The sequence below is a fragment of the Penicillium citrinum genome (assembly GCF_028827155.1).
Source record: "Penicillium citrinum strain IBT 23319 chromosome Unknown utg000003l:1.0-4596430.0:1.0-4598250.0, whole genome shotgun sequence".
NCBI lineage: Eukaryota > Fungi > Ascomycota > Eurotiomycetes > Eurotiales > Aspergillaceae > Penicillium > Penicillium citrinum.
This window is the reverse complement of record NW_026622688.1, coordinates 1,898,990-1,919,746: the sequence shown is the minus strand read 5'-3', so window position 1 is coordinate 1,919,746 and position 20,757 is coordinate 1,898,990. Positions and strand designations below refer to the sequence as shown.

General features: G+C 49.3%; 9 protein-coding genes across 9 annotated transcripts; 2 read left to right on the top strand and 7 right to left on the bottom strand.

Moving 5' to 3' along the window:
• Positions 1-319: 319 nt before the first annotated feature.
• On the top strand, positions 320-4,098 carry N7469_003931 (putative DUF221 domain protein; the record flags this gene model as incomplete). Its single annotated transcript, XM_056642851.1, has 3 exons — positions 320-486; positions 554-2,988; positions 3,041-4,098. 3 exons carry the CDS (start codon positions 320-322, stop codon positions 4,096-4,098), a joined length of 3,660 nt encoding a protein of 1,219 aa, XP_056502263.1.
• Positions 4,099-4,306: 208 nt separating this feature from the next.
• Positions 4,307-5,608, bottom strand: rmt2 (protein-arginine N5-methyltransferase; the record flags this gene model as incomplete). Its single annotated transcript, XM_056642850.1, has 1 exon — positions 4,307-5,608. One exon carries the CDS (start codon positions 5,606-5,608, stop codon positions 4,307-4,309), a length of 1,302 nt encoding a protein of 433 aa, XP_056502262.1.
• A 704-nt stretch (positions 5,609-6,312) lies between these two features.
• Positions 6,313-7,402, bottom strand: N7469_003929 (prohibitin subunit PHB2; the record flags this gene model as incomplete). Its single annotated transcript, XM_056642849.1, has 4 exons — positions 6,313-6,636; positions 6,694-7,049; positions 7,110-7,178; positions 7,231-7,402. 4 exons carry the CDS (start codon positions 7,400-7,402, stop codon positions 6,313-6,315), a joined length of 921 nt encoding a protein of 306 aa, XP_056502261.1.
• Positions 7,403-7,578: 176 nt separating this feature from the next.
• On the top strand, positions 7,579-8,520 carry N7469_003928 (putative polyadenylation factor subunit CstF64; the record flags this gene model as incomplete). Its single annotated transcript, XM_056642848.1, has 2 exons — positions 7,579-7,630; positions 7,694-8,520. 2 exons carry the CDS (start codon positions 7,579-7,581, stop codon positions 8,518-8,520), a joined length of 879 nt encoding a protein of 292 aa, XP_056502260.1.
• A 1,080-nt stretch (positions 8,521-9,600) lies between these two features.
• N7469_003927 (complex I 24 kDa subunit family protein) lies at positions 9,601-11,132 on the bottom strand (the record flags this gene model as incomplete). Its single annotated transcript, XM_056642847.1, has 4 exons — positions 9,601-9,950; positions 10,100-10,322; positions 10,431-10,646; positions 10,812-11,132. The coding sequence occupies 4 exons, from the start codon at positions 11,130-11,132 to the stop codon at positions 9,601-9,603; spliced, it is 1,110 nt and encodes a 369-aa protein (XP_056502259.1).
• Positions 11,133-11,616: 484 nt separating this feature from the next.
• Positions 11,617-12,696, bottom strand: aah1 (adenosine deaminase; the record flags this gene model as incomplete). The annotated part of the gene is made up of 1 exon (XM_056642846.1): positions 11,617-12,696. One exon carries the CDS (start codon positions 12,694-12,696, stop codon positions 11,617-11,619), a length of 1,080 nt encoding a protein of 359 aa, XP_056502258.1.
• Positions 12,697-13,362: 666 nt separating this feature from the next.
• Positions 13,363-14,658, bottom strand: N7469_003925 (L-threonylcarbamoyladenylate synthase; the record flags this gene model as incomplete). Its single annotated transcript, XM_056642845.1, has 1 exon — positions 13,363-14,658. The coding sequence occupies one exon, from the start codon at positions 14,656-14,658 to the stop codon at positions 13,363-13,365; it is 1,296 nt and encodes a 431-aa protein (XP_056502257.1).
• A 1,079-nt stretch (positions 14,659-15,737) lies between these two features.
• On the bottom strand, positions 15,738-19,222 carry N7469_003924 (putative DUF814 domain protein; the record flags this gene model as incomplete). The annotated part of the gene is made up of 4 exons (XM_056642844.1): positions 15,738-17,367; positions 17,421-19,003; positions 19,066-19,134; positions 19,190-19,222. 4 exons carry the CDS (start codon positions 19,220-19,222, stop codon positions 15,738-15,740), a joined length of 3,315 nt encoding a protein of 1,104 aa, XP_056502256.1.
• Positions 19,223-19,752: 530 nt separating this feature from the next.
• On the bottom strand, positions 19,753-20,443 carry N7469_003923 (coatomer subunit zeta; the record flags this gene model as incomplete). The annotated part of the gene is made up of 2 exons (XM_056642843.1): positions 19,753-19,993; positions 20,079-20,443. The coding sequence occupies 2 exons, from the start codon at positions 20,441-20,443 to the stop codon at positions 19,753-19,755; spliced, it is 606 nt and encodes a 201-aa protein (XP_056502255.1).
• Between the last annotated feature and the right edge of the window lie 314 nt (positions 20,444-20,757).

Sequence of the window (20,757 nt, the reverse complement as noted above, 5' to 3'; positions counted from 1 at the left end):
AGTCATTGTGTGACGGACAAAGCCCGCGCTTCTTGGGGAAACAGAGCTAGCTAATACTCCACCGCCGATCCACCCCCCGATCAACACTGGCGCCTTCATTGTTTCATGCACTTTTCTTGATTCTTCTTCTTCGACCACATCTTGTCCTCAGATTATGCCGAACCTCTGTGAGACTCCAGAGAACTCATTCTAATCTGGCAGATAACTGCAAGGCAGTCCGCCAGATGCCCCCTCCGAATCGACTTAGCTGTCTCTTTGTGTATTCGCAAGCACCTGGCACAGTTTTTCTAACCTAAAATCCCACTCCTCGCCGATCATCATGACTTCGGGCCTGGAAAAGGCCTTGGAGCATACAGGCGGCCATGGCCGAACGGCATCCGGGGTCTCGATCCAGACGTTTTTGGCCTCACTAGGCACGGCCATGGTTGTCTTTGCGGTGGAAGTCCTACTCTTCATGCTACTTAAGGGGAAATTGACCCGCATCTAGTATGCATTTGCTTTACTCAGCCCTGTGATATGAGATCAACCATCAGACTAATCTTTTCTTTTTCAGTCAACCACGGACCTATCTAGTTCCTGATCGAGAACGAACAGCCCCATCACCCCCGGGACTTTTCCGCTGGATCGGCCCAGTCTTTCGAACCTCAAGCTCCGAATTCATTCAAAAATGCGGACTTGATGCCTATTTCTTTCTTCGATATCTACGCATGTTGGTCAAAATATTTGTTCCCCTGAGTATTCTCATTTTACCGGTCCTACTCCCTCTCAATCGTGTCGATGGAAAAGGCAAGACATCTATGAATGGTACCGAGAATGGAGAGCACTGGGACGTGGCTGGCTTGGATCAACTTGCTTGGGGAAATGTCAAGCCCGAGCACACTCATCGCTACTGGGCACACTTAGTCATGGCAGTTATCGTCGTTTTCTATGTTTGTGCAATCTTCTTCGACGAGCTGCGCGGATATATTCGTATGCGACAAGCCTACATGACCTCACCACAACATCGACTTCGTGCCTCGGCAACAACTGTCTTAGTGACCGCTATTCCTCCAAGCTGGTTGAATATTGATTCTTTGGACACCCTATTCGATGTATTCCCAGGTGGTGTGCGAAATATTTGGATCAATCGCAACTTTGATGACTTGAATGAGAAAGTGAAGGAGCGAAATGATATTGCTTTGAAGCTCGAGGCGGGCGAAACAGATCTTATCATCAAATGCAAGAAAGCCGCACTCAAGCAAGCAAAGGCCGATGCCAAGCGTGCTGGAAAGGACAAATCGAAGAAGGTTGACCGTGAGAAGGAGGCAACTGACCAACGAGCATCACAGATGGCAATGGAACCTGGTATCAGTTCTGGTAACCCCCACCAGGCTCATACGTTACGCGAGATTCTACACCGCAGGGAAGGAGGCTCGGAAGGTCATTCACGAAGCTCGTCTGCGGAAGGTGTGAGAACTGGGGGTGGAGTCCTTGATCCTGCCATAGCAGCCGCAGGCATGGTTGGCTTAGGAGTCGGGAAGTTAGGCAAGTCTGTCCTGGGAGGTCTCAAAAAGGTCGAAAATGGCCTAGATGGCAAATTGACTCAGACCCGGGGGTATACAGCCACTGACGAGACCGGCATGGATGAGACGAACACGTCGCCAGCCAACGTTGAGGAGAATCCAACGACCGAGATGATGGCGGGGCCTCTTCACTCCGTTGCTGCACCGCGAACCCCTGAAGACCAGACAACACCATCAACTTTTCCGGAACAAACAGCGCCACCGAAGCGGCCATCTTGGAAATCCCGTGTCTCATCTCAACGATCTAAGAACTCCGCGCCGGAACCTGATGAACATCCGCTCACCGCTCCTGATACGCCGATTGAGGATTCAACGCGGCGAGGGTCTGCCAAAACGAATGGTAGTAAACAAAAGGACAGACGTAAGAGCCTCAAGGAAGGTGAAAAGGTCGAAGGTGAAGAATATCCGATTGCCTACAATGAGGACTTTGATGATGAAAATTATGGAGAGCCTGTCTGGCAAAAGTATATTCGAGCCAAGGACCGAGACACGATGCGTCTCCCTATCTTCGGGTGGAAGTGGATGCCATCGCTCTGGCTTATCGGTAAGAAGGTTGACACCATCAATCACTGTCGAAAGGAACTGGCTCGCTTGAATTTGGAGATCGAAGTTGACCAACAACATCCTGAGCGGTTTCCGTTGATGAATTCGGCATTCATCCAATTCAACCATCAAGTTGCTGCGCATATGGCCTGTCAAGCTGTTGCTCATCATGTGCCCAAACAGATGGCCCCGCGTGTTGTGGAAATTTCTCCGGACGATGTCATTTGGGATAATATGTCAATCAAATGGTGGGAACGATATCTGCGTACATTCGGGATCGTCATTCTGGTCTGTGCAATGGTTGTTGGCTGGGCCTTCCCTGTTGCCTTCACTGGTCTCCTTTCACAGTTGTCATACCTTGAGGGTGCATTTACCTGGCTACATTGGCTCAGTACACTACCCGACTGGTTTATCTCTGCTGTTCAAGGTGTTCTTCCTGCCCTTTTCTTGGCCATTCTCATGGCACTTCTACCCTTGATTCTTCGCTTCCTCAGCAAGACCCAGGGTCTTCACACTGGTATGGCTATCGAATTGACTGTCCAGAACTACTTTTTTGCTTTCCTATTTGTGCAATTGTTCTTGGTCGTTACGATTGCCTCCAGTTTCTCGACAATTCTCGAGAATATCACCAACGTCACCAGCTGGCCTGACATTTTGGCCCAAAATATTCCCAAGTCTAGCAACTATTTCTTCTCTTACATGATCCTTCAAGCCATGTCTGTGAGTGCCGGTGCACTTGTGCAAATCTTCGGCTTGATCAGTTGGTTCATCCTCGCCCCCATCCTGGACTCCACAGCTCGAAAGAAGTGGGCTCGTACGACCAACCTCAATCAAATGCAATGGGGTACATTCTTTCCGGTCTATACCACTTTAGCATCTATTGGTAAGTCAAATCAAACATCAATTGAACCACACCGCTAATTGAGGTCTCCTAGGATTGATTTACTGTGTCATTGCCCCTCTCATCCTGGTTTTCAACATTATCACATTCAGCCTGTTTTGGTTCGTCTATCGATATAACACCCTCTATGTCACGAAATTCCGTTTTGATACTGGTGGTCTACTCTTTCCCCGTGCCATTAACCAGCTTTTTGTTGGACTTTACTTCATGGAGGTGTGCTTGATTGGATTGTTCTTCTTGGTTCGAGATGAGAACGGCGATGTTGCTTGCGAGGGTCAAGCTATCTGCATGATTGTCGTGCTCGTCTTGACTGCCGGATACCAGATCCTTCTGAATGAAGCGTTTGGGCCTCTTCTGCGATATCTGCCTATCACTTTAGAAGAAGAGGCTGTTCGACGTGATGACGAGTTCAATCGTGCTCAGCATGCCCGACTTGGTTTGACTGTTGACGATGACAAGGAAAATGATGAAAATGACGATGACAGTGATGATGATGAAAAGCCGCGAAAACACTCTGGGCCGAAACGAGGAGAAAGCTTTCAGAATCAAAATGGCAAAGACATTGAACTCGCAAGCCTAGATACTGATCGACAAAACCGCAAGCGTGACACCCTGGGCTCCATTTTGTCCACGCCAAAGCTTGGCAAAAAACGACCGTCATGGGCTGATCGTTCACCGGCATCGCCTCGTCGATCTAAATACTTTGGAGTGAATTCGGCTACGGCGAGTCCGACTGTCAAGGGCCTCCGAGAAAAGATGGCACAGGATGCCGAGGCACAAGGTCCAGGGGACAATAAGATAGGACGTGCCCTATTTGCAGGTATTCATGATGAGTTGGAGGATCTCACCCCAGATGAACGTGACCAACTGGTACAACGTGCTTTCCAACATGAAGCCCTTCGAGCTAAACGGCCTGTGATCTGGATTCCTCGGGATGATATTGGTGTCAGCAATGACGAAATCTATCGAACCCAGCGATTCAGCAAACACATCTGGGTCAGCAACGAATATCAAGCACTGGATGGGAAGGCCCGCACAATCTTCAGTCGCAGTCCACCAGACTTCTCCGAGGTGGATTTGATTCAGCTGTAATATACTGCATTCCCAAGCGTTGCCGAAGACCGCATTCTTTGGCTTTTTTTTTCTTTTCTGTTTCTTTTACTTTTCTTGCATAGCATCTTTCGAGCGTCACAAAACTTTGTCTTATAGAAACAATCATTTTCCTGGGAAGAATCTATACCCGTGACCAGGACTTTTCCTAATATTCTCGTTACTCATAGACAACTAGTAAATCGAAGTCTTAATCCATAAACCGACATAATGGCAGACGATAGTTGTCCACCACCCAATAAGCCCTTTTTACACCTTGCCATTCGCCATCCAATTTTGGTACAGGGATATCCTCCCAGTCGACATCAAATCCAGCCTCAAACAAATCCATCTCAGCCACTTTCTGGTAAACATCATATGAGATCTGACGATCAGCACCCATCCCGTTGAAAAATCCCCATTTGCCCCCCTCCTGCTCCAACAAACCAATAACATGTTCAGAAAAGAAGTCACGGAAATCCGCATAAGACTCGGCAAATGTGTCATAATAGATAGCATCGAAAGTGACACCGTCGCCCACAAGTCCGGGCAGAATATCCTGCCAACGGCCTTCGTGGATAGTGACACCAGGCTTAGAGTCCCAACCCCGTTTCTTCATCTCCGCAACGACATCTGCATGTGCTTCGACAATGTGGTGCTCAGCGGGACTCTGTTCCTGGAAGAATCCATCCACAATACCCATTCCGTGTCCGATATTAAGGACCTTCAGCCCAGGCCGTGGCAGTAATGCAACGGCGGATTTCCTCATGATATCACTCTCCCACTGCATCATGACGCCGTTCTGATCAGAATCCAGAATCCGATCTTGCTGGATATTCAAGTTCGAGTCGAGGTATCGCGCATTTGTAACGCCCGGATTGGCTTCTACACCTTCCGCTTCGAGAGCTTCAGCCTCGGCCTCGACCGTTGATAATACTGTGGCGGCTTGTTCGGGGGATACTTCAACGAGCTCCGGCGCTGCGTCACCTTCGCCCTCACCCACTTCGTCGGCCTTGGCTCCGCTTTCTTTCGCGTCATCTTCTTCCTCCTCTTCCTCGGATAATTCTTCGTATCCGTCCAATCTGTTCAACAACATCTCTGCCCGCACTCCCGCGTCAACAATAAGTTCGTAGAGCTCCAATGCGCCGATCCTGCGCGCCAGACAACCTGGCGTCTCATCGTTATTGTCGAGGTCATTCCAGATAGCACCCTCCTGTAACAACAGTTTAACGGCTTCGACGCCACTCTTCAGTGTCTCGGGGTCGATTCTAGAAGAAGAATCGCCATTCGTGCCCTCTGTTTCGGGCTCACAGGCGGCGATTGCGGAGTGGAGGGGTGTATATCCGGTCTCGGGATCTTTGACATTTGCTGCGTCCGGGAGGGACGATTGTGTGCGGACTAGACGGCGTAATTTGACAAGATCGTGTTGTGAAGCTGCGAGGAGAATCTCTTGAACGTCTAAGTTGACGTCGATTTGTCCGAAGGTTATCTCAGGGCCTTCTTGGTCGGTCATTGTGGTGGTTCTGGGAGTAGTGTTAGCTGTGACCTCGCTATGACTGGGAATAAATCCAGAATTGGCTGCTGTCATGGGATTTTGTCGAGCAAGCTCTATCCATTGCATAACTTACCAAGCTGGTCTTGAATTTATATGAACTGTGACAAGAACCTTCTTGTCATAGGAAGATATCAAAAAGTGGAGGGCGATAAAAAAAAAAGTTGGTGGAGACCCGTTCGCCGCCTTCCGTCCCCGCGTCAAAATATATCTTCGACTGCCCTATACTAACCTTAGTATAGTTGGAACTAATAGTTACTTTATACATATCACGGCGAATTTGATCACGCACCTCAGTATGTATAGCTTGCCGGTGGAAGTCATGTTGATTTTGAAGCCACTTAGACAAGCTTGAACACTCTTGGCTCCAAGCACAAGCGTACAAATTAGAGTCGACAATTGTTCGAGTGTTCTAGTTGCTAGGTAAACCTTTTACTACAGGTGTAGGTACATCTGTAAACCGCAAAGATAAGCTAACTTATCTTTTCTTTTCAAGGTTGAAGATCTGGAGATAGTCTTACAAAAGGAAGTACGAGTAGCACGGCTACTAATATTAGTAGTGGAGATAAATGATAAAGCATATAGAAGAGAAGAGACCGCATTCGGATGCTCTGAATAAGCTATTTGTACAAGATTTGACCACCCTGGCGCCCAATTAATGTGATTTATTTGTTCTCCTCGCTCCCCGAGTTGACGTTCAGACCAAGACCCTCATTGTCCAGGTACAGCTTGTTCTTACCGCCGTTCTCCTGGATGATCTGGGCGATTTGACGAGCATTTTCGATCTTACGCAGCTCAATATAACTCTTGCTCTTCTTGATAGCATCACCAATCAGCTCAGCAGAGCGGGCCTCACCCTGTGCGCGGACAATAAAAGCTTGCTTCTCCTGACGGGCCTTGTCGACCAGGAAGGCAGCACGCTGGGCGTCCTGTTGAGCCACTTGCTTGGCTTCGACGGCAGCGGTGAATTCGGGAGAGAAGGTCAGGTGCTGCGTATATGTGTTAGCAATATCCATTTCCACTCGGGGCTGTGAGAATTTCCTTACAGTCAGAGAAACATCATCCAATGCGATGTTGAAGCGGGCAGCACGACGAGCCAGGTTCTCACGGACCAAACGGGCCACGTTCTCACGCTGCGTAATCAGTTGGCTGGCGTTGAACTGGGCCACAACACTCTTCAGAACCTCGTTGACGATTGAAGGAAGCACACGCTCATCGAAATCTTGTCCAAGGGTACGGTAAATCTGGGGCAGTGCGTCCACGCGGGGCCTGGACAGGACACGGCAGGTAATGTTGACCATCTGTAAATCCTTGGTACCGGTCAAGGAGGCAATGTTGCGAGGCTTCGCACGGACGTCGTAGACGATGGGGGTCTCGAGCCAGGGAATACGGATATGGGTTCCTAAAATCATATCGATATGTTAGACCGGCTCGTTCTAGCTGTTCGGGAAACGGGCCTTACCTTCCGCATAGATCTCCTTCCGCACACCACTTACTCGGGAGTACTTGATAGCACGGTGACCACCATCAACTACAGAAATGATCAGTAAATGAATGGATTGAGCATATAATAGACCGCATACCGTTGAAGAGAGAGTTCGAAGCTGCCCAACTGCCGACACCAAGCAGCACGAGAGAACCGACCAGACCCAGGCCGCCACGGCCACCACCACCGGGGAAACCACCAAATCCAGCTTTGCGCTTTTGCAGCATCAGCTGCACGCGCTCCCAAGCCTCTCGTTGATTCTGAGACATGATGTGCGAGTGTAAATGGAGACGGTATTGGATGAGTGGATGTTCGCGGGAAGGTTGCGAGCAAAGGTCAGCAGGAGGCGGTCACTCTTAAAGTCCGGCAGAATCATCTTTCGCGCGAGATTGCTTGAACTTCACCTTTCTCCATTCATTCGACCTTGTTACCATCTTTCACAATCATGGCGCCCGATCGTACGGGAAAAAGTGTGTTCTTGGGGAATATCCCCTACAGTATGTCAAATTCTTTCGAAATGCGTTGCCTGTCCTTAATATCAATGCTAATTGCTTGTCCAGACCTTACTGAGGAGCAAGTCAAAGACATCCTCAGCACGGCCGGCACTGTCACCAAATTTCGCCTTATGATGAACCCTGAGACCGGAAAGCCCAAGGGATATGGTTTTGCCGACTTCGCCGACGCCGATGCTGCGGCCTCTGCCGTGCGTAACCTTAACGACTACGAGATCATGGGCCGTAAGATTCGGGTGGATTGGCCGCATAACAATGAAAAGGATTCCGTGCCAACAGATTACCCCCAAGATTCGCAACCCATGATGCAAGACCCATCTCAGCAGATGCAACAAATCCCCGGATCTGCACCACTTCCTCCCCTCCCACCGGGCGTTGAGGTCCCTCCCAATTTCGACTGCCCTAACGCCATCTCTCACACTCTTGCATCTCTGCCACCAAACCAGCTCCTCGATGTCCTCACTCAGATGAAATCTCTAGCCGTGGCAGATCCTGCTCGCGCAACGGAGCTCCTTCGCCAGGCTCCCCAGCTAGCTTACGCGATTTTCCAAGCCTTGCTGTTGATGAATCTGGTGGAATATCAACTTCTGGGATCAATTGTGGAACAAGCCGCCCAGCCTGCGCCGCCTTCACAAGCTGCACCGCAGTATCAACCTTATGGGGGTGTGCCAGGCCAAATTGGTACCCCTCCTGTGGCCGGTGGTCCCTTTGCCCCGCCTCCACCACAGCAAGCAGCTCCTCAGGTTCCGAACCAAGAGGAGCTTCTTCAGCAGGTGCTCACCCTGCCGCAAGCAGCAATCGATGCTTTGCCTGCTACGGAACGTTCCCAGATCATGCTTCTTCGCCAACAATTGATGCAAGGTGGCATGCGATAATCGGAAATAGCCGATATCTTTCTTCTACGGAGAGAAGAAATTATCACCCATTTTCCAAATGATTGCTTTTGGAAAAGCTATTGATATCTAATTACCAAATACCCGACATGTTTGAATAATTGAAATTCGATCTCCGCCTGCCCTTGATCTTGCAAATGCATGATTGTTTCGTTTCTCACCAAATACACCCACCCCCAATGAGTCGTCTTTCCTTTTCAAAGACCTCTCACGCCTTCTTCTTGTCTGTTCTTTTTCTGGGTAACTTTTGACATGGCGAAGGACGGCGCAACTGGAGTTTTCTACTTCGATTACAATAGTCTGCATATCAGCTATATTCCTGTATGAACGCATACAATATGAAACTATCATCTAAAATTCAATCTTTTCTTGCAGTATTTCAAATATCTACCTCCTCCCTAGTAGTAGTAGAAGTGTCTACTAGTAGCACTGAGTAGATTGTAAGGTCATCTCATCCCCTCAATGAAAGCGGTATAGTGGCCAGCCCCTTCTGGATCAAAATGCCTGCTGGCATTTAGGTGACAGTCGACCTATCCTAATCTATTGGCCCCAAAGGTAAACAAGTCTCAATGAATGGGATAAATTAATGCCAATGTACTCTTTGTAATTATGCCCAGTAGACGTAAAGGAGTACAACGTTTGAGTAAGCTGGCTTGTGTCTATCACTTAGATGGACTTGTAATAATGCTGGCCAGTTTTCAGACCTTACAAAACTAGACATAACTCCGAGAAACAAACCAAAGAGATTGAACTGCATTGATGTCGATATTGACTCGACCGATCTGCTCCCTAAAGCAGGAGCCACGTACTGTACATGGTAAAAGAACAAGGGCAAACCGAAGAAAAACCCAGTCTTCTATCTTTTTCGCTCCGCATTGAAAGCGCCGGGCCCGACCAAAGGAGAAGCCCTCATTATAGAAAAAGAAAAACACGAAAAAGAAAACATTTCCGTCCGCAAAACACAGAATATTGGGGGGTGAGAGAGGAAGTAATTTGCTCAAGGAAGTCCGCGACAACCCCTCTATTGCTGCGGTTGCTCGTCCAGCGCGTTATCCTTGCGCATCATTGTCTCGGGGTTCCACACGGGGGGGGATCTTGCAGGTTGGTCAGACCAGCGCTGTTCTCGCAAGTGTCACGGCCACTCAGAGGTCCGGGGGCTGGGACCTTGGTGCCGGTAGTGGTGGCGGACTCCTTGAGTGCGGTCAGAAGGGTCTTGATGGACTCGGGGGTCAGGTCCTCGTAGTAGTCATCGTTGATCTGGACCATGGGGGCGTTGACACAGGCACCCAGGCACTCAACCTCGATGTAGGTAAAGAGCCCGTCCTCAGTAGTGTGGCCGGGGTGATGCCGAGGTGCTCGTTGATAGCCTTGACGATGGCGTCGCTGCCGCAGCCTCCGAGTTGGCAGGGGGTCTGGAAAGAAGCCAATTATCAGTTTCCAAAATAGCAAAGCAGTGGCATATGCCAAAAAAAAAAAAATTCCGGGATCTTACGGTTGTGCAGATCTGCAAGAAGTACTTGCCAACGGGATCACGGTTGTACATGGTGTAGAAGGTAGCAACCTCGTAGACACGCATGGGGGGGCATCTCGAGCATGCGGGCGACCTCGTTCATGACGCTGATGCTAGTGTAGCCGTGCTGGCGCTGGCCGAGGTCCAGAAGGGGCATGACGGCAGCCTTCTTGTACTGGGGAGGGTAACGCTTAAGGATCTCATCGGCAAGCTTGAGGTTCTGGTCGGAAAACGCGAAGGGGAGAGAAGGGTTGTTAGTCGGCTTGTTGCGGTGCTATTAAATTGAATTGTCATTAGTCGATTGTCCTTCCTGACGGAGGTTTCCAAGCGAGATCTGGGCAGCCAATGCTAGCCAGGTCGGAGGGGTCGAAAGATCACATACGACGTGCAAGACATCACTGCACCGTTGGGGAGCAGCGGAGAAAGATCTGTAGGAAGGAGGCAATTGGCGCAGGGCGCGAGTGGCGCGCGAAACGGGGAAGAGTTTCGAGGCCATGACTGGAGGATTGGAGGGGGAAGGAAGAGGGTGGAGTGGAGTGAAGATGAAGTTGAAGATGGAAGAAAGGCGGACGAAGTTGGAGTTGGGCTTTGCGGGTCGCTGACCAATCACAGCCCGCAGATTACTTTGCTCTTTTACGCTCTGCTTGACTCTCCTCTACTTGGCTTTGCTCTGCTTTACTTTGCTCTACTCGACGACTGTCCTTTTGAATCTCATTGAAGTGAACACTCCCATAACTAATTAGATATCCTCCATTCGATATACCTCGTACGCAACTTCTTCATATGGATGCGCCTGGATGAGTGCTGCCACTGCATTACGCATCACTTCACGCCCCAAACACATTACCTCGATCCGAGCCTCCTCGCACTTCTCCACGGCTCCAACTGCTCCGATCGCAGGGTTTGCACCCTCGTTTGGAAGGAATTGCCCTGTCCCGATGGTTTGAAAGCAACATTTAGTATATTTCCCACCAGGGAACGAGCCCGCGCCTGTTGCGAAGATGGCGTCTTTGCATGTCTCGGCGTTTTCGGTCGGGACAAAGAAAACTAGCTTATAGCGATCGTTGGGGGTGTTCGTGGACATTTCGCGATGACTAGGATGGAATGTAGCCGTAGGAGAAGTTCTGCGGGGTGCAAAGAATCCCGCTCTTCGTAGTATACAGATAGCTGGAACGCTCGGTCTCGCCGCGAGAGTCTGAATCTTGCGCAAAGAGTGCAATTTATAGTAGGATGTTTGTTGCCGAGAGGAAGCCCTGGCGATGGACCAGGTTGAGTAGAGACGTTGAGTCATTTGGCAAAACAACCTGGCCTGTTCAAACTTGCAGGGATTAACTCGTTCCCACAGGAGGTCGGCTGATATTCATGCCTCGTTCTTAAGGCATGAATATAATCCTGCTTCAACATGATTCATGCTGGCATGAAAGGACACTACTGATTCATACTGATACCATTCAGCTCATTAATCGTCTTTCTCATTCATGACTGCATAGGCTGAAACTTATAGAAAGCTGGCAATATACACAAAATGTTGAATCACAAGGGTATCATCCTCCCATCTCACCACATCGTTATAACTCCGCACCCCCTGCCAAGGGCATATATTGCTTAACATGGCTCTCAATCTTATCCAACAATTCAGCCTTGCGTGAATCCTCAATCCAGCTTTGCTGCACACTATTCTCCGCAATAATCCTCCACTCCAACACAGACAACTGATGCGCCTCCTGCACAGCACAATAATTGTCCAAAATATATCCACCAAAATAAGCAGGATCATCACTATTAATCGAGAACTTCACTCCGGACTCCAAGAACCGCCGAATGGGAACTTGCTCCACGGAAGTTACACAACGCAGCCGCACATTAGACAGCGGACAAACAGTCAATAAAGTTCCCTGCGCCGCAACCCGCTTCATCAACTCCGGATCCTCAATGAGACGAATTCCATGATCGATTCTGGTTGCGCCGAGTTCCAGCGCCGTACTGATATAGGTAGGGTCACCTTCTTCACCGGCATGCGCAGTAAGTGGGATGTTCCTGGTAAGTGCATCGGCATATTGCTCCCGAAACATATCCTTGGGCGGTCCAACCTCGGTAGAAGACCAACCCAAGCCATGGACGACACCCGCCTCAAAATGTCCACTAGAAATAAACTTCTCGTAGACATTCGCAGCATTTGAAACGGGTAAATGGCGCACGAAGCAGAGGATAAGTCGTGTACTGAGACCTAATTCGCGCTCTGCGCGCTGGCAGCCCTGTGCGAATCCGTTCACGACGGTCTCGTAGGGAATTCCCCGGTCAATGTGGACTTGAGGGTCGAAGAAGACTTCTGCGTGGTGAACGCCGTCGGCGTGAGCTTTGCTGAAATACCACCAGGCTAGATCAGCGAAGTCTGCTTCATTCATGAGGACGGCCATGCCTTGGAAGTAGAAGGCGAGGAAGTCGTCCAGGGAGCTGAAGTGGTCATATCGGGCTGTTAGGGCCGCAATGGATGCGTAGGCTGGGTTTGTTGCTGGATCTGGGAGGGGGATGTTGTTGCGTTGGGCTAGGGTGAAGATTAATTCTGGTGACATGCACCCTTCGAGATGAACGTGATGTTCACATTTGGGGAGGCCATGAAGAAAGTCGTGGAGGGGAGATTTGCACATTGTTGAGAAGCCAATGCTAGTAGTGAGGAGGTATTATTGAAAAGGGAAGAATTGAAGAATCAAAGATTGATTGGAGATATTCTTTAATTATAGATTTCCATGCTGGACTAGGCGGGTGGGTTTCCCAGTTTGGTCCGCTACCGAGATGAAGATGAATGAAATGTGTGTGAATTACTGAGGATGATTGGATATTTCGAGGTTGAAGTGGATATTGAAAACTCCCAATTGAGCGGGGCCGAGGCTCTGTTTTCTTATCTTGACATCCACTTTGAACCCGTTTCAAGATTGACTCAGAAGTATTAAGTACATCTGCTAATTATCCTACGGGGGTATGTCAAAAGTAGTCTATGTGATAAGCGTGTTGGCTGCTCGGAGGTCTCCGATTGATCCACAAAGTTGCAGTTCAAAGTTGAAAGGGTAGAACCTTCTATATTATGAGGGGAAGAGGGGATTATATTAGACAGAAGTGGAAAGTCCAGGAGATCAGTTCTTGTTACATATTTGATCTTTAATAGTCGATCAATTAGATTATCAATTGTTGTACAAGCAAAATGCTGTAAGAATGGTAAATATGTATTGATATCAACGCTGAAAAAAAGACCCTTCTATTTGTACCATGTATTCATGTATGGATAACCATAACCAGTATTTGATATTTCCTCTATTCTACACCTTCATTTCGGCCCCGGCAGCCTTGCGCAATCGATTCATAACAGCAGCAGCTAGATCCCCATCTCGATCATTGATCCCTTCCACATAAATGACATCAACATCGAATTCATCCATGGCCCGAAGAACAGCAAACAGTCCATGCGCAATTGACTCCGTACTCTCACCGAGATGGTAATCATACGCCAACTTGGTTCGACTACTGGGACTACCAGTCTGCTGTACGGGAATGGGGAAAGTAGTCAAGTTGTCGATCGAAGAATCATCAACGGGTCGAGACGTACTAGCCACAACATCCACCGGGGCAAGTCCAAGTCCATGCTTCCAGTGTCTGGTACGCACAATACCGATGTTATGCGCGCCGATCGCTGAGTCCGCCAGATCTCTTTGAACATGTTTTGTCACACCGGCTTCTTTCGATCCAGGTTCGAAAAGAACCACTCGTGCCTTGGGTGAGTAGTGGCGGTATTTCATGCCCGGTGCGCGTGGGATATCTTTGATATCTAGCGTACCGTCTTTATACGCTACGGTGAGGTTTTCCCACCCTGCACATTGGCGCAGTTCGTCAATGCCTATCCCGCCGGGCCGAAGGATAGCAGGTGGGTCACAGAGACCATCGACGACGGTACTTTCAACACCGACGCCTGAGGCCCCGCCATCGAGAATTAGGTCGATGCGGCCCTTGAGATCATGGTGGACGTGTTGGGCTGTAGTTGGAGAGGGCTTAGTGGAGGCGTTTGCCGAGGGTGCGGCGAGAGGTCTATCCGTGACATGAATGAGAAGACGGGCTAGTGGGGATGATGGCATGCGAGCACCAAAAGTTGTTAATTTAGAGGTGACTTCCGGAGCGAGGTCTGAGCCGGACGGGTTCGGTAGAATGATTGTTAGCGGGCCGGGCCAGAAACGGTCGATGAGGGGCTTGTAGATTTCTGGAATAGAGATGCGCGGAGTCTTGGTGTGGCTAGGACTCGTTGAAGCTGGGTTCAGAAGACGATCTAGCATTTCCAGAGAGTCGACGTGGATAATGAGGGGGTTATCAGATGGCCGCTGCTTGGCTTTATAGATGCCTTGTACGGCGGAACTGCGCGTGGCATCGGCGCCCAAGCCATAGACAGTTTCCGTGGGGAATGCAACGGGGATATCGCTGGTGCGCAAAAGGTTGGCGGCCTCTTCGATGGCTTTAGATTCGGGCGTGGAATTCTTGCGCTCATCGGCCCACCATTCGGATAGAGAGCGCGATCCAGGGCCAGCGTTCAGTCGTTGGACAGAGACAACCCTTGTATCGGTGGCCATTGTGGTGAATTTGAAACGGCTGGCTAGTCTGCGCTGACAGTTGCCAGCGAGAAGTCGGGGGCACAACAGTTTGATATGTGATATGATGTATGGAAGAGAGGAGGGGCCACCGGGAGAAGATCAATGACGCAGTTGGGTTTGAATGAGAATCGGAGGGGGGGCGAAAAGACTGTGACCCTTTTCCTTGAAGGGTCCGAGTCACCACGATGTGCACAAGACGATACTTTTCTTGGTTATATCATCTGGGATCTTTCACTCTCTGGTACCTGATCGGTCAATCCTCCTCATTTGAGTCGGCTTTCTCGTTCGTTGAAGTCGCCAAAAATAAAATAAAAATTTCGCGCGCCATGACGTCGGATGAGTCAGCATATCAGGCACGAGTGTTGATCGCCAAATCAGCTCGTGATATTTTATAATTTAATAAAAATGATGAATTTAGTGGGTGTGTATAGCAATACGGTGATTCAAAGAGGAAAATAACAAGTCAAGGAAGAGAGTTGTTGGCTTGAAGTTTTGGGGTTGTCTTACTAGTCACATTTTTGGTAGACAAGTCTTGGAGTATAAAATCTACGTAAAGGCTACCATAGTCATCAATAGCAGTAGAGTGGTATTTAGAAAAATAACTACTAGTTGAATTGGAGAAAACATCCATGGATGGATCATACACTAGTAGTACGTTAGGATATTCGTCTGTATATTCATCACGTTTCGAGCTGGCTTGAATAGCAGGTGCTATTCAGAAAAATATTATATATTGTGAGCTTCGTCACAGGGAGTACTAGTAGTACCTACTAGTACTACTAGATCATTTCAAAGAACACCTATACTATGACCAGATGGATCTGGTTGTCATAGTACACCTATACCTATAAGTGTAAAAAATTATACACTACTAGTGTAAAGAATTTAATAGTAATGTACCTATCTTTGATGTACACTAGTAAGTAGATGTAATCTATCGTTTTGTATTCCTACCTCTTAAACCTCTAGGATCAGTACAATCATTGGGCAATGATTGTACTATATCATACAGGTGCATGATACATATACTCATATACAGCCATACACTATATCGTCCTTTATTTCTTCTTCCCACCCTTCTTTGGTGCTCCTTTACCACCACCTCCACCACCCTTACCCTTCGCTTTGTCACCACCACCCCCAGCACTGCCAGGAGTCATGATGCGCACTTTACCAACCACCATCGTGTTGATGATCTCTGTTTCCTTCCAGCCTTTGATGAGCTCTCCCTCTTTAGCTCGAAGTTCCTCGGCCACAGCACGCGGGACTCCCGCATCTTCAGCATAATCTTTCTTAACCTTGCCAGTCGTCGTCTCGGAAACCCAGCGATGGTGAATCTCCTTGACAGCCTTACCCTTCTTCACCGTGCCCGGTTGCAGCTTAACCTTGTACTTGTACCGGGTTAGTGCTGCCCACGGCGCACAGACCGGAAGCGCTGCGAGAATCTCATCCTCTGGCGTCGGGGTGCCGATAAGAGCGGGGAGCCAGCTCAAGTCTGCAGCTTCAGCGGCGGCAGTCTCTTCATTATAATCGTCGCCTCCTTCTTCGAACTGAGCTTGTCTCTTACGCTCTGCCTCTGCAGCTCGCTCGTGTTGTGCCCGACGGCGGGCCTTCTGTTGCTCTGCTTCTCGGTCACGTTGAGCCTTTGCTTCGGCAGCCTTGGCTGCTTTTGCGGCTTTACCCTTGTTAGACCCGAGAAGTCGAAGAGCAAGCTCGCGTTCTTCGTCATCTTGATGGGCATACTTTGCGGCCGCGCGCTTCTCCTTGGCCTTCTTGCCTCGGGTTGGTGCGATTTTTGCGGGTGCAGGCTCTGCCTCGCCAGGTCGATCGACGGTTTTGCCCTGGCGTAGGGCACGTCGCTCTCGCGCGTTGAGTTGCTTCCGTTCATCCTGAGGAGATGCAAATTCTTGGGCTGTGGCTGGTTGAGTGTTTTTCTCTCCCTCGTGCTCCTCGTCAGGCTGATCAATGTCTCGGTCCTCTTGAACGGTCCCAGGCTCGGATTTTGTGTCCTCCGATTCGGATTCGCTCTCGGCTGCTTGATCCTCATTCGCAGTATTAGCGACTTCTCCACGTTGCAGAGGGTTATCAGCAGGCTTGGTATCCTCGTCGTCTTCTTCATCGGAAGCATTGCCCTCTTGCGCATCTTCAGCAGTGGCCACCTCAGTTGTATTTTCAACTGGGGCATCTTCGGCATTCTCCTGGGTAGACTCTGAAGGCTTTGTGGTATCTTCCTCGACAGCCGTTTGTTCAACGGGCTCGCTAGTAGTGGCTTCGGCGGGAATTTCGGATTCGAATCGCTGCTTGTGGTTTCGAATACTTTCCTGGCTGACCTGGAACAGAATAGCAAAACCAAGAACCAACTGCGAGGGGGCCAAGAAGTTCTTTTCGCCCTTCACCTCGAAACTACCCGTGGGCAGAATACCACCCCCGGATGCCGCAGTTTTGGTGACTTGATTCGCGTGCACCCACCAAGCAGACATGACCGCCTTGGAATCCCATGCTGCCGAAGTCGAGACACACATAGTACCGGCCTGAGAGAGTGTGCTTGGAGGGATGGGCGCATCGGGGTTACCAGTCCTGTTCTTGACAACAATGGGCAAGGCACCCTCGAGATCAGCGTGGATGAAGATATCGCCCTTGTTCAAGTAGCGTCGATAAAGCTGCTCGCTTTGCATGGCATCGCGGGCACTAAAGAAAAAAGTCAGTGGGAGATCGTGAAGTTCCAAAGCCGCAGCACATACCCAAGAACCAAGTACCCTTCAGAGGAAATGAAGAACACGAATTTTTCAAACCAGAAAGGTACACGCGCTTGTCGCAAAACTTGTTTCTCTTGCTTCAAGCCCTTCTTCAAGTCGGCCGTAACCTTCTTTTCGTGGCTTTTGAGTGCCTTTGTTGATGACTGGACGGTTCTCTGTTCCTTCTCAGACGCAGTCTTCTTCTGGTCATAATACTGGGAAGCATTAGCCCAAGGGGAGAGACCGAGATCAATATCAACCTTAAGCATGCGCGAAGCAGCATCTGCACGTTTTCGCTCCTCCTGCTCCTCATTCTCGGAGTCTGAATCGGAATCCGACTCATCGGTGGAATCAGCTTCCTCTTCCTCTTCCTCCTCTTCGCCTTCTCCAAGTAGGAGTGTGACCGTGTTTTCATACAGCTTGAGAGGTAACTTGATAATCTGAGCCACTGGGTTTCCTCGGGCTTGCTCCATTTCAATTAAGCGCGCGATTTCACCCCAGTCCATTCCCTGGGCCACAAGTCCGTTCACAGCGTCCATGGCTTCCTGTACACGATATACGTTATCTTGAATTGCGGCAGCCTTACGGACATGCAGCTCTTGTGCATCTTTTAATGCATCAATGCGTTTTTTGTGTTCATCTCGAACCGACTCAAGCTTACGCTTAGCCGCGTCCTCGCGCTCTGTGAGTCTGGACTCCAATCGCTGTGACTCTAGGGAAGAGAAATACTCATCCACGGTGGCATTGAATCGCTCGAATTCCAAAATCGAGACACCCGGTTTCCCGTCAAACTGCCGGGGTCGGAAAGGGTGGAAGTCTTCATACAAAAGACCCGGGGTCTTCGATGTGCTGTCACTTTCCTTTGAGGCGCGTTCATCTTGCTTTGCAACAATATAGCCCTTGTGGCTTTCGCCTACATTAAAGCTATCCGAGACCAGCGCAGCCTCTCTTAAAACCTCCTCTACTTTGTTTAGGAGGGCTGGATCACCAAGTACCTGATCAAGTGGGGTGGCAGGATCGAATTCCTTAACGGTGAAAGCGTGATCCAATAGTAATGGGGGATACTCGGGAAAACCCTGAGACAGAGCTTTGCGCAGGACATCCGTAGATTTCTTCTTGGACTTTTTCGGTGCACTCCCTTCCTGTGAGAATAAGGCTTGCGCCTTCTCAATGACCGACTTCACTCGCTCAGAGGTGATCTCCGGGATACCGTCGTAGTTTTGTTTGTTGGTAACATTGTATTTGAGACCAAGCTTCATTTCTTCCTCGCCTGCACTGGCAGGTACTTGTCGGAAAAGTGCAATCACGGTATACTCGCGATCTGTGAGGATAATGTTGCCGCCAGCGAAGAACTCGAGAAACATGTGGTAGGCGCCATCACTGAACGAAATATCAATGATTCGATCGGTTCCAATCTGGGAGACTCCTGTTATACGACGCGATTTGAGAAATTTACGCATGCGAGTCACGAATGGTGAGGGCGTGGTGGCCGCAGTGCGGGAGTATTGAGTGACATGGGTACGGAAGCCGGAGTCAACGATGAGTTGGCGGCGATGATCTGGTTTCGCAAGTTTGAATAAAAAGATACGCTGAGAAAGAATATATGTGAGCTTGTGATCTCACAAAGGCCTTCCAGAGGATTGGGACATACTGATGATAGGTCGTAGATGTTGGAGACTCGCAGGTTGACCAGCTCCGAGGCCAGTTCCTTGGTGATCACCTGGTGATTCGTGAGTATGATAATATAATTTCTGAACGGAATTTCCAGGCAGTACCTTAACATCTATAGAAGAGAATCTCTGCTTCATCGTGCGCCTCTCGAGGAATGTTTGAAGAAGGAATTTTCGAGCGTGACGTATGCGGGGCACAAGTACCGAGTCGGAGTCCTTTCTGGGAAGTTCCACTTTAGTCGAACAACATCGACATTTTATATTCACTACATCTGCGTCTTTACAGCTCAATTGATGGTTATATTTACTATTAGGATATTTGGGTCTATGCAGTCGTCTTTTCATTGTAGTCATCAGCATTTCAGCCACGAAAATAGTAGCGCAAGGCAGGTTGCCTTGCTCTTGGAATAACAAGGCCTTTGGCAAGATGTAGAGAAGCACAAATATCTATAATGCCCCCAACATTCAGAAATAGTCAAACTGGAAAACCAACAAGAAGAGAGAATAATAAATTAACCAGATCACGCCAGGGCCAGCCAGGAACGGGGAAACAAAAGAAGATAGGGTGGGAATGCTCAAAAAGGGAAGAAACGCAATAGAGGTGGGGGATAAATGCAGTCCTCCACATTGAAGCTCGCGAATGATTGCTTAGAAGGCCTGAAGGATCACTACATCTGTCGCAGGCCCTCAGCAAGACGCCGCTTACCAAACTCCCAAGCATTGAGCAAGCCCTGCTCCGACAGATCGATGCTCTTCATGTTGGGCGCATCCGCGGCTGGGGCACGGCTGACGCGCGAGGCAATCAACACAGGATCGGTCTCGAGAATGATTCCATCGTCAATAATCTCGTCAATAGTGAGAGAAACAAGGTCATAGTTCTCGACGATAGTCCGCTTGTCAGTGGCACCCCTGTTTAGAAGGATAGTTGTTAGTTTGTGTTCCCCTTTCCTCTCATCGGAAATAAGACAAGCCACTCGAATGAATTGTTACATACTTGAAAAGGATTCCCAAAGCATCTCGCAGCGACAGAACAACATTGTACAGCAGCACTTCGTTCTCATCGGCGCTACCAACCACGTAGAGCATCACATCGCTCTCCATCTTGAACACGACAATGCGGTTATCGTAGAGGATCACATCACCAGTTGACTTGTTGGTCTTTTCGAGGAGACCCTTCTCGAAAGCTCGCTGTTCCTTCACAGTCGGGTAAGGGTTGGCACCGGGGTAATCGGTTGAGTTGGGCGCTGCGCCGGCGGGGGGATGCGGTGCTGAGTAGTATTTGGCGAAGATGCGGGAACCATCGTCGGCGGACATGACGAGGACCGCATTAACGGAGAACAGAGACATGGGACCAGGCATGGTGAATTGAACGGTCTGGAGGAAAATTTCCAAGGTCGAGACTGGCAAAAGGAAGCTCAAGTGTTGGTTGTTGATGCAGGAGCCAGTCTGGCCGTTCGCCGCGGGCGGTGACACACTTCCGGTGTCTTTTACTCGTCACCGCCCGATTCTGCCTGGCTGATGTTTCTCAATTTAGGGTTGATAATACATGCAGTGGGATGCTGTATATATTCTGCTCTTTTTTTTTTTTGATTGCAATAAGAAAATCTTCATCAAAATGTGCCTTATATATCAAAGATATTGGGTATAAATCATCTACAGACCATTGGGGTACA